Below are 19355 nucleotides of genomic sequence, written 5' to 3'. Positions count from 1 at the left end.
TTTCTAAGTCACTTGTGGGAGGCATAGAGTCAATAAAAGCGACGGAAAACTGTGATGCGGTCAACGGATTCAGCGCGCGCAGGCGGCGCGTCGGGGCGTACGTTGAAGCCTGAGCGCAAGGCAGAGTCAGAGTGAACAGCACCGGTAAATGGTCTGAGATCGGCACATCACAAATTTCACAAACACGCCATTGTTGCACACTTGAAAATAAACTCAAGCGTGACTTGAAGAGTAGTTCCTTTAATGAGTTCTGTAAACATACACAGGCAAAGTACACATTTGGTTAAGACACGTTCTGTCCGCCATGTTTCAACACTGCTCTACAAAATGTGTAGCTTGGTCTGTTTACATCCTAATCTAAGTATTACACAATTCGCAAAAATACATATTAATAGACATAGTAATGGGCAATGGAAATACACAAAATAAAAGCACATTGTGGCTCCTGATATTATTCCCAGTTCTTAACCTTGGCATACAAAGTAAACAAACACCATCTACATAAATGTACCGCGACCGGACCCTAATGGCGACGCAAGAAGATTAGCTTAGCTGCTAGCAGAAGTTGCTTATTACGGCGTTACAACCTTTTAATACAACATTCACGACTTAACTTGCCAACTCTTCCCCACATCTCTAACCCTTGCCCAGCTCATCTTATGTATATTCATGTCTCTTATATTGTTTGCTCACCTGTAAACATACACAGGCAAAGTACACATTTGGTTAAGACACGTTCTGTCCGCCATGTTTCAACACTGCTCTACAAAATGTGTAGCTTTCACGGGACAGAGTGCACCAATAGATCACCGCCACCCTGTGGCGGAAATTAAGTACTACATGTATTACATTCTATGCCTGTGTAAAGGTAAATGGAGCACAATGTTTACAAAATGAAACAAAAACAAGAAGAATGACTGTTAAACTAATTATGGCGAAATGGGGGGGGTGTACTTATCTAACACGCTATTCTCACACCATTCAAGGTCTAGTGTATGACCCTTTTCCTGCGTCGGGACAGTAACGGACTGTGTGAGGTTAAAAGAGTCAATGAGATTCAAGAAGTCTTTAACTAAGGGCCGGGAGTCGCAACACACATGGATATTAAAATCACCTATGATTAATAAGCGATCTGTGTTCAAGACAATTCCCGCCACAAAGTCATAAAAATCCTGGATAAAATCCTTATTAAACTTCGGGGGACGGTAGATCAAAGCACATAGAACAGGAGGTTGAACATGTATCTCGAAGAGTTGCAGTTCAAAGCTAGAGAAGCTGTTTGACGGAGTTTGGCGGCAGCGGAAGCTGGATTTAAAAACTGATGCAAGCACTGATGCCAGTATACCAAGCACAAACTAGCATTCTTATTTCGGTCGCGCCATTTTAAATTTGATATTATTTTTTAGAATTAGGCAGCAATGGAAATGCTTTTATGTTGTATCTGGTGTTCTGAGTGCTTGTTTGCATAGGGATTCTAGTTGTTTCAGCATGCTTTGGTCTGGTGTGACCAGCTTGTTAAACCAGCTTGTTGGCCAGTGAAAACTGTTTTTAAATGTGCCTTATAAATAAATTGTACTTACTTACTTACTAGCCTAGTTAAAATCAGTGACATTTATAGGATTTAGAAACGTCTTGGCATCCTCTGTATGTATTAAGTATAATTAGTCGACTCATCACAAGGGGGGATATGATATCACAAATGATTAATCATCACCATATACTGTAATAGGATTAGCTACTTATTTAAAAAAACAGAAAATAATGAAGCAGAGTAGGTCAAACACAAGGTCAATGGAAAAAACATTTAAATATAGTGAGAGGTACATCTGTGTGTGTAAACATAGTGAGAGGCTGGAAAAGAGAAAGGGGCTTTTCTTATTTTTCTTCAGGTGCTACGCAGACTATCTTGGTTTATCAATTTGTTGAATCTTCATTGAATGCTCTTGTTTTGGCTTATTTTGTTAACAGTTTATTTCTTTTAGTAAAACAAGGGATATTTTATGATAAGAAAGTGTGTTGATGATCTGATGACATCTTTCCCATCTAAAGATGTTCTCTTACAATATCACTCACAATTGTTTATCAATAGATAAACTTTATTACACAAATAATAATTATCTAATATTATTAGACGAATAATAATGATCTGTACCTGTTCTGCTTATACTTGACATGTAGGCCTTATGCACTTTTTATGTTTACGGTACTTGAAATGCAGGTCTAATGTACCTGTTTTGTTTACTTGAAAATGTTAATATGCGTTACTTTGTCTTACTTGTTTTTCATTGTTAAAAGTAAGCTATTTGGAAATTGAAAATAAATACATCTGAAATTATAAGGAAATATGCCATGTTGATTGTATTTGACAAAACTAGGCTATTCGGACGTGGTAGGTTAGATGTTTGGACCTTTCTTGGAAGGAATTTTTAGTAACTGGACCTTGTTCAATTTTTGTTTAGTCTATACAATTTTAGTCTATATAATAAAATAATATATGTAACTGTGAATGCCAACATAGAAGTTGAACAGCCTCTCTACAAATGTCTGCTTCAGCTTTGTTGTTGGTTGGACATTTTTCACAATTAAAGTGCTTACACAAAAGCATTAGAATGTTTTAACCTGAATAATGTAAAGTATCTGAACTAGAACGTTTCTCAAACATAAATCACGCCCATCCACAAGTCAATCCTTCATGGGAAATTATTTTATTCAGTTCCACTTGAAAAAAGGTAAAGAAGTAAATCGATGAAAACATGATATTTTGGTTAACTTTAGAAGTAAGTGCAAAGTGTTTGCTCTGATTCTGATCAGGAAATACAATAAAAACATTCATAGACACTTTTCTGAGTCAAACTTGCCATAAAATCACACACACCAGCTTAATTAATTTGGACAGGTATTTCTCAACTGGCTCAATCAAACAAGCAATTAAAAATTATATTTTAAAAATGTCGGGATGCTGTAACAATATCAAAATGAAAAAACACCTGAGTAATGCAAGAGATATCGTCTACTAATTTCTGAATACCAATGCCTGAGAGATTATCCAACAAAGCCGCATGAACAAATTTTATAAAGAAATCAAAGTGAACATTGAATGAAAGAGGAATAAAAAAAAAAAATACACCATTTAAACCTAAGCATAAATATGGACACAAATAATATTTTTCAAGAGAAAAGTAAGGCGAAGCAATTAAACAAATGAAATGCAGCCTTTTTGCTTTGCATATTACGTTAAAATCAAATGTCAAATCAACAAACAAAAATGTTAAGCATCAGGCTCAAACTTTTAAAAGTTCCATTGGACATTACTTCAACAACAAACCGCAAAATGAAAGAGGCAAGTTAAGTTCAGAGCTGAGTTTGTTATCAACTGGTGTGAACTACAATTAAAGACACACATCCTTGTATCACTACTTAGATCTCCTCAGTTCGGCCTTTCCTGCCTCACATATGTAATAGGATAACTTCTTCACCATAACATATCGCATGATAAATTGTGGTGATTTACATAATGCTCCCATTAGATCAAATATATATTAGTCAAAAATAAGCTGCGCTTCCTCATGGTCAGAGAAAAATATCTAACTCTCATCTTCTCCAAAAGTCCTATATGACACCAAATGCCTCTTTAAGGCTTTTATCAGCATCTTCCTTGCTAATTGTTCTCCATTCAGTGGGAATATTTGCAGGCTCTGCATCATAAAATTCAGCAAAGTCCTCGTTGAACTTGACCATCACATATTTCCAATAATCAGATGTTGTATAGCTTTTATCTGCACTAATTTCCCAATTCTTGTAAAATGTTTTGAATTCCTTGTAAGGATGCCACAACCCCTTAGTATCTCTATTACTGAATCTCATGTCAGTAGAGACAGAGGATGTGCAAATAGAAGTAATAAGTTTCATGGAGGCAGATCTGTATCCTCCTAACCCCTCTGGCCGATGTATTTCAACACGATGAACCTTGTGAGCCACTGCTCCTGCTTCACACGGTGCGCTGCAGAATGGGCATTTTTCACCACATCCACCCAACTTTACTGTTAGGTTGTTCAGTACTTTTGACCCGAGTCCATCTAGTTTAGCTTTGAATCCAGTTTCTTTTTGTTTCTTCTGCAGAGCTTTTTCCATTTCCTTCACAGATTTTTTAAGAGAGTTTGCAAACTTTTCTGCGGTGGCTTCTTTCAAAAGTGCCATGCAAGTGCTGAGAGCATCCTGGGACATTACCAATTTATTACCAAGTTCCTTGCAAATATCTTGAACAAACTCTTTTTGGGTCGCTTCTTTGTTCACATGGGCCTTTTGAATACCATACTCAATACATCTAATACATTGTTTTAGATATTTATCCTCTAACTCCAAAAGTTTAGTCCCATCTGAAAAGTGTTCCTCAATTTTCTCCTGAATCCATCCCCTTATGAATTTCTCATATGAACTGGTGTACTCTATGAAGAGGCAAAACTTGTCTTTTGAAAGCAAATCTTTTAAGACAGAATATTGGAAAAACATGCGCGTGCTGAAATCCACTGAATCATTGCCTGACATCATTTCATCAACAACCTCTGGAACCAAGGAAAGTCTAATGTATGTCTCCACTGCAGGCTGGAGGCAACGACTAGAAAATTTCTCAGCTGTCTTCTCATCCTGCTCCATTAAGTAACACAGGTCTTTAGAATCATTGAAAAAATGATCTTTGTGTCGATTGGCATACTCAATGGCTTCATCTTCTGTAATGAAAAATAAGTTTCTCTTCATCATTCTTATTGAAAGGTTCTCTTACGATGAAAGCAATGTATAGTTGGTTCACTTACTGTCTACCAAATTTATCATTTATTGATCATTTACATTCATTATTCATAATAATTCATTTATATTCTTGTAGTTAAGCGTCCATCGTTTTTCAGACTGGGTAGCTCGAACGCACGTAGGTCGGATATGACGAGTTTTCCCTTCCGGCTTTCCACCTCCAACTTTCGTACTATTATGAATGTTGTTTATTAAGGCCCCCAGTAATAGTACTAGTGTGTGTAGCTATTTTACATATCCGTATTCGCCAATACCCGATGCTGCTTTTTAGGCAGTATCGGATGAATTTCCGATTCTAGTATCAGTATCGATTTTTTTTTAGCAAAAAGAGTAGTATGGAACTTGTATGAAAAGGTTTCAGTAGCTTATAAGCAGTGCTTAATTTGAGGGGGAGCAAGGGGGAGCGCGCTCCGGAAGCTCTGACGTGCGCTCCGCCAGCTGGATCTTGAGTGTGTGTGTGTGTGTGTGTGTGTGTGTGAGGGGCTAATACTGTGTGCATGTGTGTGTTTTGTTCAGATGTGCAGCAAGAGAGGTTGGACTTGGAGTGACGCGAGTCGGTTGAGTGATGTGTGATAAATCTGCGAGGAGTTAGCGAAAGTAGTGAACTTTATTATTATTATGGTTTTTGTGGTATTCTGGTATTGTTCTGGTTAATAATATGTATCTATTTGTTAACGTGGCCAAGTTGTCATGCCAGATTGTTGTTCTAACTAGGCCTACTATAATCTATGAGGTAGCCTATCTATTTGTTTTCATCTTTTGATGCGACGGAGATCCATTTTCAAGGACTTGGTGTATTTTGTTGTGTTGAGAATACAATGACTCAATGACGCACCTGCGAGTGCATGACAGATTCCTCAACTGTTAGTAAACAACGGTAAACTTTATAACGTGTGGCTGTGTGTCTCTCCAACCTAACATATGTTTACTATTTTTTCTGCGTACATCCCCATTCACGAGGCTTTAGTAGGCTAATTTCTTGCGATGTTGAAACCCCCCCCGCCGCTTTTTTTCTACTCGTCCTCAGCGCTCCGGGAGCTCCCACTTGACAAATTAAGCACTGCTTATAAGTATAACTCACCTGTGTGGACAGATGCCAAGGCAGGCTGGCTGCGTCCTCCGCTTTTCAGCTGTGTTTTAATTTGGAAGTCATACTTGAGCCCTGGCTTCAGATCGTAGAATGTCGCACTGTCTGTATCTGTTGACTGCTCTCCGTGTGTCTCTGAATCACAGAAACAGGTCACAACGCAGTCCCCCACCTCACCAGCAGGTGAGGTGGGGGGAGGAACGGCATCTGTAAAAGATGAAAAACAAACAAGCATATTCATGTAGCATGCTACCTTCTGGTTTCATCGATGTTGAACTTTGAGAGGGGCATTGATATCATGCTATGAAGCATGTTTAAAAGTGCAGACCGATACAGATGCTGATTTCTATGTTTTCCGTCAGTTATTCTAATGATACTAAAAGTGTATTATGTCCCAGACCAATTGTTCCAGATGTCTACTTTTGTCTGTGACTTGATTTTGCAAGAGTAGACCAGATTATAATGAGATTCCACTTGCTGTTCAGTTGGAGGCCAGCCAAGAATAATGATGTTAGTTCCAGCATGATGAACCTCTATTGATCCAAAAGTAATTTTACATGGTCCATTTCTGTTCATGTACTATTATGAATGTTGTTTATTAAGGCACCTAGCAATTGTTAAAATATGTGTAGCTATCTTAAATGGCCAGTAGATAGGAATAGAATTAGAGATGTTCCGATAAAAAAAAAAATTCTTCCCGATTCCTATTCCGATTCCTGAACTTAAGTATCGGCCGATACCGAATATTCTTACAGTTAAGTTTCCATCCTTTTTCCGACACGGTAGCTTGAACGCACGTAGGTCGGAGATGACGCGGTTCCCCTTTCGACTCTCCTGCTCCAACTTGCGTACTATTATGTATTTTGTTTATTAACGCCCGCGGTAATACTACCAGTGTGTGTAGCTATCGTATATTGCCAGTAAATAGGAATATAATAGTCGCTTAAAGTAAAGGTGAGAGTCAGATAACAATAAGCAAAAAGAGTAGCATGAAACTTGTATGAAAATGTTTTAGTAGCTTATAAGTATAACTCACCTGTGTGGGCCGATGCCAAGGCAGGCTGGCTGAGTCCTCCGCTTTTCAGCTGTGTTTTAATTTGGAAGTCATACTTGAGCCCTGGCTTTAGATTGTAGAATGTCACAATTTCTGAATCTGTTGTCTGCTCTCCGTGTCTTTCCGAATCACAGAAACAGGTCACAATGTAGCCCCCCACCTCACCAGCCGGTGTTTCCCAGGTAAGAGACACTGTACTAATGCTGACATCGGAAACTTGGACATTTCCTGGAGGAATGGCCTCTGTAAAAGATGAAAAACAAAAAAGCATATTGCGTCCCAGGCCATAGGTTCCAGATGTCTACTTTTGTCTGTGACTTGATTTTGCAAGAGTAGACCAGATTATAATGAGATTCCAATTGCTGTTCAGTTGGAGGCCAGCCAAGAGTAATGATGTTAGTTCCAGCATGATGAACCACTATTGATCCAAAAGTAATTTTACATGGTTAATTTCTGTTCATGTACTATTATGAATGTTGTTTATTAAGGCACCTAGTAATTGTGAGAGTATGTGTAGCTATCTTAAACTGCCAGTAGATAGGAATAGAATTAGAGATGTTCAGATAAAAAAAATACTTTCCGATATCGATTCCGATTCCTGAACTTAAGTATCGGCAGATACCGAGCGTATACCGATACCAGATCTAGCATTGTTACTACTAATAGCACTTGTTCTTATTGAAGGGTTCTTTTACGATGACAACAATCTGTAGTTGGTTCACTTAATGTCGACAAATTTTACTTTCAGAAACATCATTTTCATTTTTATTATCAATAACTATAATAATTCATTTCTATTCTTATAGTTAAGCGTCCATCTTTTTTCCGACTTGGTAGCTCCAACATACGCAGGTCGGAGATGACGCGTTTCCCCTTCCGACGTTCCTTCTCCAACTTGCATACTATTATGAATGTTGTTTATTAAGGCCCGCAGTTATACTACTAGTGTGTGTAACTATCTTATATTGCCATTAAATAGAAATATAATAGTAGCTTAAAGTAAAGGGGAGAGTCAGATCACAATAAACAAAAAGAGTAGTATGAAACTTGTATGAAAAGGTTTTAGTAGCTTATAAGCATAGCTCACCTGTGTGGGCCGATGCCAAGGCAGGCTGGCTGAGTCCTCCGCTTTTCAACTGTGTTTTAATTTGGAAGTCATATTTGAGCCCTGGCTTCAGATCGTAGAATGTCACAATTTCTGAATCTGTTGTCTGCTCTCCGTGTCTTTCCGAATCACAGAAACAGGTCACAACGTAGCCCCCCACCTCACCAGCCGGTGTTTCCCAGGTAAGAGACACTGTACTAATGCTGACATCGGAAACTTGGACATTTCCTGGAGGAATGGCCTCTGTAAAAGATGAAAAACAAAAAAGCATATTCATGCAGCATGCTACCTTCTGGTTGTATCAGTGTTTAACTTTAAGAGGGGGATTGATATCATGTTATGAAGCATGTTTAACAGTGCAGACCGATACAGATGCTGATTTGCATGTTTTCCGTCAGTAATTCTAATGATATTAAAAGTGCATTGCGTCCCAGGCCATAGGTTCCAGATGTCTACTTTTGTCTGTGACTTGATTTTGCAAGAGTAGACCAGATTATAATGAGATTCCAATTGCTGTTCAGTTGGAGGCCAGCCAAGAGTAATGATGTTAGTTCCAGCATGATGAACCACTATTGATCCAAAAGTAATTTTACATGGTTAATTTCTGTTCATGTACTATTATGAATGTTGTTTATTAAGGCACCTAGTAATTGTGAGAGTATGTGTAGCTATCTTAAACTGCCAGTAGATAGGAATAGAATTAGAGATGTTCAGATAAAAAAAATACTTTCCGATATCGATTCCGATTCCTGAACTTAAGTATCGGCAGATACCGAGCGTATACCGATACCAGATCTAGCATTGTTACTACTAATAGCACTTGTTCTTATTGAAGGGTTCTTTTACGATGACAACAATCTGTAGTTGGTTCACTTAATGTCGACAAATTTTACTTTCAGAAACATCATTTTCATTTTTATTATCAATAACTATAATAATTCATTTCTATTCTTATAGTTAAGCGTCCATCTTTTTTCCGACTTGGTAGCTCCAACATACGCAGGTCGGAGATGACGCGTTTCCCCTTCCGACGTTCCTTCTCCAACTTGCATACTATTATGAATGTTGTTTATTAAGGCCCGCAGTTATACTACTAGTGTGTGTAACTATCTTATATTGCCATTAAATAGAAATATAATAGTAGCTTAAAGTAAAGGGGAGAGTCAGATCACAATAAACAAAAAGAGTAGTATGAAACTTGTATGAAAAGGTTTTAGTAGCTTATAAGCATAGCTCACCTGTGTGGGCCGATGCCAAGGCAGGCTGGCTGAGTCCTCCGCTTTTCAACTGTGTTTTAATTTGGAAGTCATATTTGAGCCCTGGCTTCAGACCGTAGAATGTCACAATTTCTGAATCTCTTGTCTGCTCTCCTTGTCTTTCCGAATCACAGAAACAGGTCACAACGTAGCCCCCCACCTCACCAGCCGGTGTTTCCCAGGTAAGAGACACTGTACTAATGCTGACATCGGAAACTTGGACATTTCCTGGAGGAATGGCCTCTGTAAAAGATGAAAAACAAAAAAGCATATTCATGCAGCATGCTACCTTCTGGTTGTATCAGTGTTTAACTTTAAGAGGGGGATTGATATCATGTTATGAAGCATGTTTAACAGTGCAGACCGATACAGATGCTGATTGGTATGTTTTCCGTCAGTAATTCTAATGATATTAAAAGTGCATTGCGTCCCAGGCCATGGGTTCCAGATGTCTACTTTTGTCTGTGACTTGATTTTGCAAGAGTAGACCAGATTATAATGAGATTCCAATTGCTGCTCAGTTGGAGGCCAGCCAAGAGTAATGATGTTAGTTCCAGCATGATGAACCACTATTGATCCAAAAGTAATTTTACATGGTTAATTTCTGTTCATGTACTATTATGAATGTTGTTTATTAAGGCACCTAGTAATTGTGAGAGTATGTGTAGCTATCTTAAACTGCCAGTAGATAGGAATAGAATTAGAGATGTTCAGATAAAAAAAATACTTTCCGATATCGATTCCGATTCCTGAACTTAAGTATCGGCAGATACCGAGCGTATACCGATACCAGATCTAGCATTGTTACTACTAATAGCACTTGTTCTTATTGAAGGGTTCTTTTACGATGACAACAATCTGTAGTTGGTTCACTTAATGTCGACAAATTTTACTTTCAGAAACATCATTTTCATTTTTATTATCAATAACTATAATAATTCATTTCTATTCTTATAGTTAAGCGTCCATCTTTTTTCCGACTTGGTAGCTCCAACGTACGCAGGTCGGAGATGACGCGTTTCCCCTTCCGACGTTCCTTCTCCAACTTGCATACTATTATGAATGTTGTTTATTAAGGCCCGCAGTTATACTATAGTGTGTGTAACTATCTTATATTGCCATTAAATATAAATATAATAGTAGCTTAAAGTAAAGGGGAGAGTCAGATCACAATAAACAAAAAGAGTAGTATGAAACTTGTATGAAAAGGTTTTAGTAGCTTATAAGCATAGCTCACCTGTGTGGGCCGATGCCAAGGCAGGCTGGCTGAGTCCTCCGCTTTTCAACTGTGTTTTAATTTGGAAGTCATACTTGAGCCCTGGTTTCAGATCGTAGAATGTCACACTTTCTGAATCTGAATCTGTTCTCTGGAACTTGTATGAAAAGGTTTTAGTAGCTTATAAGCATAGCTCACCTGTGTGGGCCGATGCCAAGGCAGGCTGGCTGAGTCCTCCGCTTTTCAACTGTGTTTTAATTTGGAAGTCATACTTGAGCCCTGGCTTCAGATCGGAGAATGTCACAGTGTCTGTATCTGTTGACTGCTCTCCGTGTGTCTCTGAATCACAGAAACAGGTCACATCGCAGTCCCCCACCTCACCAGCAGGTGTTTCCCAGGTAAGAGACACCGTAGGCCTACTAATGCTGACATCGGAAACTTGGACGTTTCCTGGAGGAACGGCATCTGTAAAAGATGAAAAACAAACAAGCATATTCATGTAGCATGCTACCTTCTGGTTGCATCGATGTTTGACTTTAAGAGGGGGATTGATCTCATGATATGAAGCATGTTTACTGTCACAATGTCGAACTTCTGTCATAGACCACTAGATGTCGCCAATTCTGACTTTCTGTTCTCTGTGTTTATTCCGTTTTATTATGTCTCTGGTTAAGCAGACTCCCTGCCCCTTGTTAATTAGTCATGTGATTTGTTCAGCCATTTTGTCTCACAGTATTTAAGTCTTTGCACTCTGTCTTTGTTGAGTCTTCACTGAACCCCCGTGAGTAAAACCTTTGTTTTGAACCGTGTATTTTAGATTTACTGATAGCCTTCTTGTACTTTGGCCCTGGACTGTTTCTCTGCTCTGAGTTTTGGATTACCCTGTGGACTTGGTCGCCTTTTCTGGATTCATCTTGTTGCCAACCTTTGCCTGTCGGTTTACCCTGCCCTTTGGATTACCCCTTGGATGTACTGTCGAGGTGCTTTGCCTTTTTTGCATTCTGGGACTGAGTTTTTGTCTTTTAGCTGAGTTAATATTTTTTGATCTTCTGAGCTTTATTGGAACTTTATTTTTCTAAGGAATAAATACCTTAAAAAATGATCCTGCTTTTCCTTCAAACTTGAGTCACCCCTAGATCCGTGTGTACCAAACCTTGACAGTTTACCAGTGCAGACCGATACAGATGCTGATTTGCTATGTTTTCCGTCAGTAATCCTAATGACACTGAAGGTGTATTCCGTCCCAGGCAAAAGGTCAAGGATGTCTACTTTGCATGAATCTGTGATCTGGATAGTCTGTGACTTGATTTTGCAAGAGTAGCCACTTGATGTTCGGTTGGAACCCAGCCAAGAGCAATGATGTTAGTGCCAGCATAACCTCTATTGATCCAAAATATGGATCTTCTGCAAATTAAAGATGTATGACAATGAGACCAATTAATTTACTGAGTAAGTCAAATGTGTTTCACTCGGATGGCAGCCTTGCAATAATTGGCCAAAACTCATTAATGTAACATTTTCAAAACAATCAAACGGGACCTCTAAAAATACATACTATGTTGATGAACAAGTGAGATGCTAATCGAACAAAGGAAAAGATGATCTGCTTAAAATGATTAAATTACACTTTCTCTCATTGACTTAGAATGGTGTCAGGTCTTTCTGCAGCCAACCTCAGTGAACACCTATAGACCGTAAGAGGAAATACATGTTAGTTGTTTGCCAAGGGCTTAACAAATATGCGGTCAGCGCTGCCGCGTGGTGTATGCCTACTGGACCAGAATCATAGCATATTACGGGCTTAACCTTAGGCCTACAGGCAGGGGCGGACTGGGGGAAAAAAGTGGCCCGGGAGTTTCTGTCGGACCGGCCCACTCAATACACGGCGCGCGGCCCACTAAGTACACGCCGCGTTGCCCACTCAATGGATCGCGCGTATCGAACAGTCAGTGGCCCTCTGGGAAAAATACCCATACACTTAACATTATTTTGGATGATTACAAAGAAATTACATCATATATGTATGTTTGTTTTTTAATAACATTTGGATCCACCAATTTGCCTGGATGGACACATGGAATAAAATGATTATTGGCTATTGTAACACTCCAAGGTAGGTATAGTTTGCTAGATGAATATGCTTACCTCTTGGCTAGTATCAGATGGTTATACAAGTATAACTACAAAGCCTTAAGGAATGAATGTCAGCAGAGAAAGACCACACAATAAAGAAACTGGAATCAGAGGGTAAAATTAGTATGAACAATATATTAGAAATGAACAGAACAGAACATACGATGGGGTGTGAACATCAGTGGTATCAGTAGTGTTGCATGCTGGGTGTGTGATTGTTTGTGTGTGTAGGGGTGCTGAAGGTGCATAACAAAACAGTAAGTTACATAACAGAACCGAAACTAACTCTGTCAGCCCAGGTTCTTTAAGGTCATAAATAAATGAATATATATGGTTATAAATAAATATATATATATGGATATAAAAAACAATATAAGTATACTCCATACTATAACAGTTTTATTATAAGCCCACTACATGAGTAGTTTTTGCAGCAGCTCACTCTTTTCTGCAACACCGTCAATGATTTTCTCACTGTCCAGCATCTGCAAAACATCTGTTTGAGTAGCCATCAACATAAAAGCCTCCAGGTGCTGTTGAGAGAGTGAGCTCCTGAGCCTGTTTTTTATGTATTTCAGGGTTGAAAAGCTTCGCTCACATGCTACCTGTGTGACAGAGAGGGTAAGCAGGAACCTGTATGCAAGGCCTATGATGTGGTATGCATCTGTCAGGAGGTTGTACTGCTTCAGAACTCGGTAGCAACAGATTGGACAGTCCTTGCAAGATGACTAGCCTTATGGGCTTGTCCCATTTGGAGGGTACAGCAGGTGGGAAACTAGACGGCTACGCCTACAATCATAGAACTAGAGTTATAATATCATAACTATCGTTCTATTTCATGTAGGCTACGCCGTCTAGGCTTCGCCTTATGGGCTAAGGTGAAGCTGCGAGCGGAGCTTAATCAATGTACTCCTGCTAGACCCCAGTCAAGAAACTTTAGTCACCAGGGCACAGAAGACTCAAAAAAGCAGAGGATGTGCAAAACACAACAGCTTAATAAAAAACGAATTCCTCCTAGATCAAGCAAGGCAATGATCAAGAGAAAAAAGTGAATCTGCAAAGACTCCGGCCCCAATCCGTCCTTCATGAAATCCATGAAAAGTGAAGGGAAAAACCAGAGTAATACGGTTTCCATTAGGTCCGCTACCACCGGGGGCGGAGCTACGGAGTTCGACTCTCCAATAAGGAGCTTCTCTCGTCCGTTTCTTATTTAAAAAACGGCGGGAGTGCCATACTGGCAGACAAAACCAACTCGTCAATCGGCGACCCAATAGGAACCACCGTTGAGCGCATGCGTAGAACTGGGTGCCGCGTTGCGTGTATGTATGCAAATCCAAATTCTCTACCTCAATCCGCACAGCTGAGAACACTTTGGCTGTGTAAGAACCAATTTAGAGGTGTTTATTAATAAGGTGGAGATCTTTTCTTACTTTGGACTTCCGAAGTCTGTAAAACACATATTAGAAGACACTTAAAAAAAAATCGAAAAATAGTCACCATGAGTGTGAAGACGGATTGCGAGTAGCAGTATAAAAGTCAGTCAGTGCGATTACATAGGTAGGCCTATAACTCTTGGAGAAAATTACGCTTGTGCCGCTGTGATAATGCGCTGATGGGCGTGGGCCGGTACATAATAATGATGGGCCGGTGGGTTTATATTTTCGGCCATCGGCCCACCGGGGATGTCCCCGGTATTCCCGATGGCCAGCCCGCCCCTGCCTACAGGCCTATAGATTCTGCTTTGCTATGTTTTCTATCATTAATCCTTATGATACAAAAAGTTTACTCTGTCGAAGGAACGAGCACGTCTTATCAGTAAAACAAATGTGTCTATGTGCTTTTACAGAATCATAGCATATTTTGTGCTTTTAACCTTACCGTTAAGAAGATCATTGGGTTGATGTTCTCTATGGCCTGATGCCTCAGAAAGCGAGTCAGAAGCATTGGGGAGGTCCTTCATTTGAAACAAGAGTGCACAAAAATAATCATTCAGTACAATTACTTTGTAAGAGTTCTATAAAATCTAAAGTTTGTATACTCGTTAACATTTAATTTGATGTCCAGTTATTAGTGGATGTATAAAATGAACAATAAAGGATACATGAGTGATCAATCATACAAATTGATAACGGCCCTATGAATAAAAAAATTGGTAGCCTATATCCAGTGGTGGATTTTGATTTTGGAAATTTGGGGCCCAAGGCGAAGGTATGTAAGGGGCCCACGTCATCCGATCTTTAAAATAGAACAGAGAAATGTTTTACCGACTTAATGGGCACAGTGGCGGTTCTATGTTGAAATGTCCGCACTAACAGTGGATCCCCTGTTTCCCTGTTTTATTTCGCTTGTTTAATTAAATTAAATTAATTAATTAAGGATACCACTAGAGGGCGCCCCCAACACATTTGTCACCCTAGGCAATCGCCTAGGTAGGTTGCCTAACAGTGGATCCCCTGTTTCCCCGTTTTATTTCGCTTGTTTAATTAAATTAAATTAATTAATTAAGGATACCACTAGAGGGCGCCCCCAACACATTTGTCACCCTAGGCAATCGCCTAGGTAGGTCGCCTAACAGTGGATCCCCTGTTTCCCCGTTTTATTTCGATTGTTTAATTAAATTAAATTAATTAATTAAGGATACCACTAGAGGGCACCCCCAACACATTTGTCACCCTAGGCAATCGCCTTGGTAGGTCGCCTATGCCAATCGCCGGCCCTGGCCGGCTCATAGGCAGGTTCAACTAATCTACGCTGAAGTAAATGTTGGAGATGAGAAAAAAAACTTCCCCTTTTAACCCTGCATACACTTCTTTACGCCAAAATAAAGATTGAAAGCAGAGAACACACAAAGTGTAGCACTGCACAAACTAATAGTAATGATTGAACACAATAGAGAATAAGGTTTCAGATAACACCTGTCTTTGCCAAAATGCCAAGAATATCAGCACCGTTTTTTAAGATCAAATCAATATAATATAACCAGCAAGACAAGTAGTTAGGGTAAACAGTCTGCTGGTTTATTGTCAAAAAAAGTTGTCGAAAGCACATACCTTTTTTTTTTTTTAAATGTAACCTTATTTAAACTCATACCAATGAGGAAAGGATTAAACACATTTTTGATAATCTCTAGCTCTTAAAGAAGAAAAACATTGTTTATAACTTAACCTTTTTATCTGAGTTATAGACAACACGTTAGTATTGTGTAGTATTACATTATCCATGATTTTTCTTGCGTCCTGTCCAAGATTCTGTGACCTTTTTATTTTCTAAGTTACTATGCTGTTTCATGTCTAAGCCAATAGATGGCAGTGTGAGCTAAATAAGGCAGTTCTACCGCTAAAGTGATGAAAGGAATGTTTGGATGAAGGAATAATCAAAAGGATGTGAACCATCATAACAAATTTGAGGTATATTCAACTTCCTTAGGGTCATTGTCCCTCAAAATTACCATGTTTCCCCTTTCTTTTTGTATTGACAGTAACTGAAACACATTTTAACTAGATTAGCTTGAGTTGTTATGGCAATGAAAACGCCCTCAGCTTATAAAATACCGCCAGCATTTTCTTTAAACTGAAAATGACCACCTTTGTCCACTTTTTCTGCTCCTTGCGCCTTATCATGCTTATCATGCTACACACCATTACAAGCCTCTGCCGACTAAAACATGAAGCATTTCAAGAAGGGGCATAGATGGAATCGCCTTGTGGTCAACTTTGATTTAATAGACATCTGACAGATTAGGTCAAGGTTTAAAATGAAATATTACCTGGTCATGATATAACACAGCTGGATATCGTCGATTTTCTGATAAAGACTAGCTAGCCCCTTTGACAGACGAAACAGCAGAAACTATCTATTAGGTGCGCTCGTACTGCATTTTTGGTTTTGTCAAACAGGAGACGCCCACCCAATCAGAGGTAACAGATTCTTGCAGGAAGGTTGCGCTCTATTTCACTAGACCATTTGGGTTTAGGGCAGTGGTCTCAAACTCGCGGCCCGGGGGCCAATTGAGGCCCGCGGGATGATATTATGTGGCCCCCAACTTGCCATCAAAGTTTAGTGTTGGTGCGGCCCGCGTGTTGTTGTCAAACGCACAGTGGCTTGCTACGCTTTTTTATGACTTGTGATAGAGTGACCAGATGTCCCGGTTTTGCCGGGACAGTCCCAATTTTGAGTTGCGTGTCTTGAGTCCCAACAAAACCAAAGGACGCTAAAATGTCCCGGTTTCCACCCCTGTCCACGATTACTTAGCCAACGTGATCTAATTATAGCACGATCATTAACTTCGATGTCGTCAATTGTGCTCCTTTTCTTTGTGTAATACTTGATGGGACCCAGCCTGACCCAGACTCTACCTCCAGCGGCCCCCATGTAAGTCGAGTTTGAGACCCCTGGTTTAGGGTATATCGTCCATCCTCTCATTGCTTGTGTAAAAAAAACGGTAGAATATTAGATTTGAGGACGAAATGATAGGGTGGGCTAAGGCAAGTTAGGTCTAGCTTCGCCACTGGATTACATTGTACATATGTGCGATGACAGTCAATGGATTCTGATTCAAACTCAGGACCCACTAGAGGTTGAGCGAGCGCAAGTCGCGCGCGGAGACTCTAGTTGATTTAAAAGTGCAGGTTACTTTGTCTGGTCATTAACAAGCACTGCCTTTCTGTGTAGCTCTCACCTTTTGTGTATGAGGCACATACATTTAAGTACATTTCCCACATTGTTGTGTATTTCTACTGAAATGTAGAGACACACACACACTTTTTGAAATTCAACCATTTCAAACCATCACTTTAGGTATTTCTTTAACTCTTACACTTTATTTGTCTCCAAAGATTTAACATTTTTTTATATTGTGAATGTTAACATTGTTTACTCCATTTAGACTTTGAACTCCATTCAAATGTGTTTAATTGATTTAAGCTATTCCACAAACTTTACATCTTAAACTATGTAAAATGCAGTCCAGTTTACATTGAAATTATATATTCTCAGCACACTGACTGTAACTCTAACTGTTGCAGGTCATCTACCAGCCATCAATCTCTCTCGCTCTCGCTCTCTCTCTCGCTCTCTCTCTCGCTCTCTTAAAGTGTAGATACATTAAAGGCAATGTACTAAGTAGACCATCGGAAATGAATTGGTTGGTTACTATACCTCCTCGTTCATGCTGTCAATTCCAGCCGATTCTTCAGCCATTTTCCGACCGAAAAGGAAACTAAAGTGATCAAAATACTGAATCAGACATACTCACACAGGTAATCAGTCCAACACAAGAATTGCCTATTTGCCTGGTTTTCTGGTTTAGTATTCACCAAAAATTAGTATTCACCAAAGAAGGTGAGGAACTCTATTTTCAAAATGCAGTGTGGTTTTATTCTTCGTTTGCAACCACGTGATCAAAATGACGTAAAAAGTGCTTACGTCACGACGGCGGCCATCGTGGTAGTAAAACACAAGCGATCAAAATGGCGTCTTCTAGCAGGGAACACAATAGTGCGATACAAATGTCCGAATATTGCTGAAATTTAAGCGGCCCCGCAAGGGGAAGATACCAGCAGAAAGTTAACCTGTTAGGTTTCGATCCCTACAAGCTGAAAAAGTCGGATTTTAGCGAGGATCAGGCCCTTTTCCGAGCGTAGATTACCCTGACATAGCGAACTACCTCATGTATAGAACGTCTTGGGCAACCGGTGAGCAAATGTGTGCCTGGAAGTCAATGGATTCCTACAATTTCTTTGTATCTGGTTGGGTGAATACCCTACAGTTCAAGCCTGTGTCTTCGGATAAAGTTATTGTGTATGCGAGGGTGGCTCCCCGGTCCACTCACGTGTCCTTGAGTTGTGATCACTTTTGGAATCCTAAAAAAACTGCAATTCCCGTATGAAATTATTCGCACAACCGTGCACAGCACAACTGGTAGGCATTTTTAGCCAAACAAAAGAATATAATAGCGAAACAATTGAGGTTAGATACACGCTTTGCGATTGAATGAACACAACAAGTTGGGCCCAATGTTGTGATTGCTTTCCTACCAAGATGGCCGACTTCTGGTTTGGTTACGAATTATAACTAGAACTGCAAGCAGTTATTGAGGGTGCCAAGATATACAATATCCTCGTTTTTTGCACCCCCTTCTGGCGAAATTTTCCGAAGAGAATTTACCTTGTGGCGAAATTTTCGAAAAGAATTTACCTTGTGGCGAAAAATCGGACTTGATCCGATGTCTAATTTTGGATTTTTATGGATTTATGATTTCCGCGTAAAACGTAGCTAATCAACAAATATTCAAAACGCTACCGTTTCGTCGTCGATGGTCGGATCAAAATAGTTTTTGAATTTCTTTTTTTGTGTGCGTCTGAAGATGTCGTGTGCAAAGTTGGTGTCAATTGGGCAAGAAATGTGGGAGGAGTAGCGAAAAGGCAGTTTAGCGGTTTTCGCGAAAGAATTATATAGACGCAAATGGGCCTATGCCAAAAGATGCAGCTGACTCAGTGAATCTGTGGATATAACGTTTTTGACTGTGGGAGGTTCGGTGTGGGAGTTATAGCCCCAAACGTGTTTTCCTTGGCATGGCGCCACCTAGTGACCGGTATGTCTGTATTTTCTCGTCTGCGTACACCGGACGGACCTGGATCTAGTCATTGGCATGTCTACACCCTTTACGGTTTGGACTATGGACCCACTTTTAGGGGGGT

General features: G+C 39.7%; 1 protein-coding gene across 1 annotated transcript; it reads right to left on the bottom strand.

Annotated features, from left to right (window-relative positions):
- Positions 1-2686: 2686 nt before the first annotated feature.
- LOC115538241 (interferon-induced very large GTPase 1-like) lies at positions 2687-9374 on the bottom strand. Its single transcript, XM_030349909.1, has 5 exons — positions 9291-9374; positions 8035-8295; positions 6930-7190; positions 5888-6100; positions 2687-4727 (listed from the first exon to the last, which is right to left on the bottom strand). The coding sequence occupies exon 5, from the start codon at positions 4651-4653 to the stop codon at positions 3610-3612; it is 1044 nt and encodes a 347-aa protein (XP_030205769.1). The 5' UTR covers positions 4654-4727; positions 5888-6100; positions 6930-7190; positions 8035-8295; positions 9291-9374; the 3' UTR covers positions 2687-3609.
- Positions 9375-19355: the final 9981 nt, after the last annotated feature.

This window comes from Gadus morhua, unplaced genomic scaffold (assembly GCF_902167405.1).
Source record: "Gadus morhua unplaced genomic scaffold, gadMor3.0, whole genome shotgun sequence".
Taxonomy (NCBI): Eukaryota; Metazoa; Chordata; class Actinopteri; order Gadiformes; family Gadidae; genus Gadus; species Gadus morhua.
This window is presented reverse-complemented; position numbering and strand designations above follow the sequence as displayed.

Excerpts from the sequence above, each read along its gene's own strand:
- LOC115538241 (XM_030349909.1), bottom strand. The coding sequence starts at position 4,653 with ATGGAGCAGGATGAGAAGACAGCTGAGAAATTTTCTAGTCGTTGCCTC.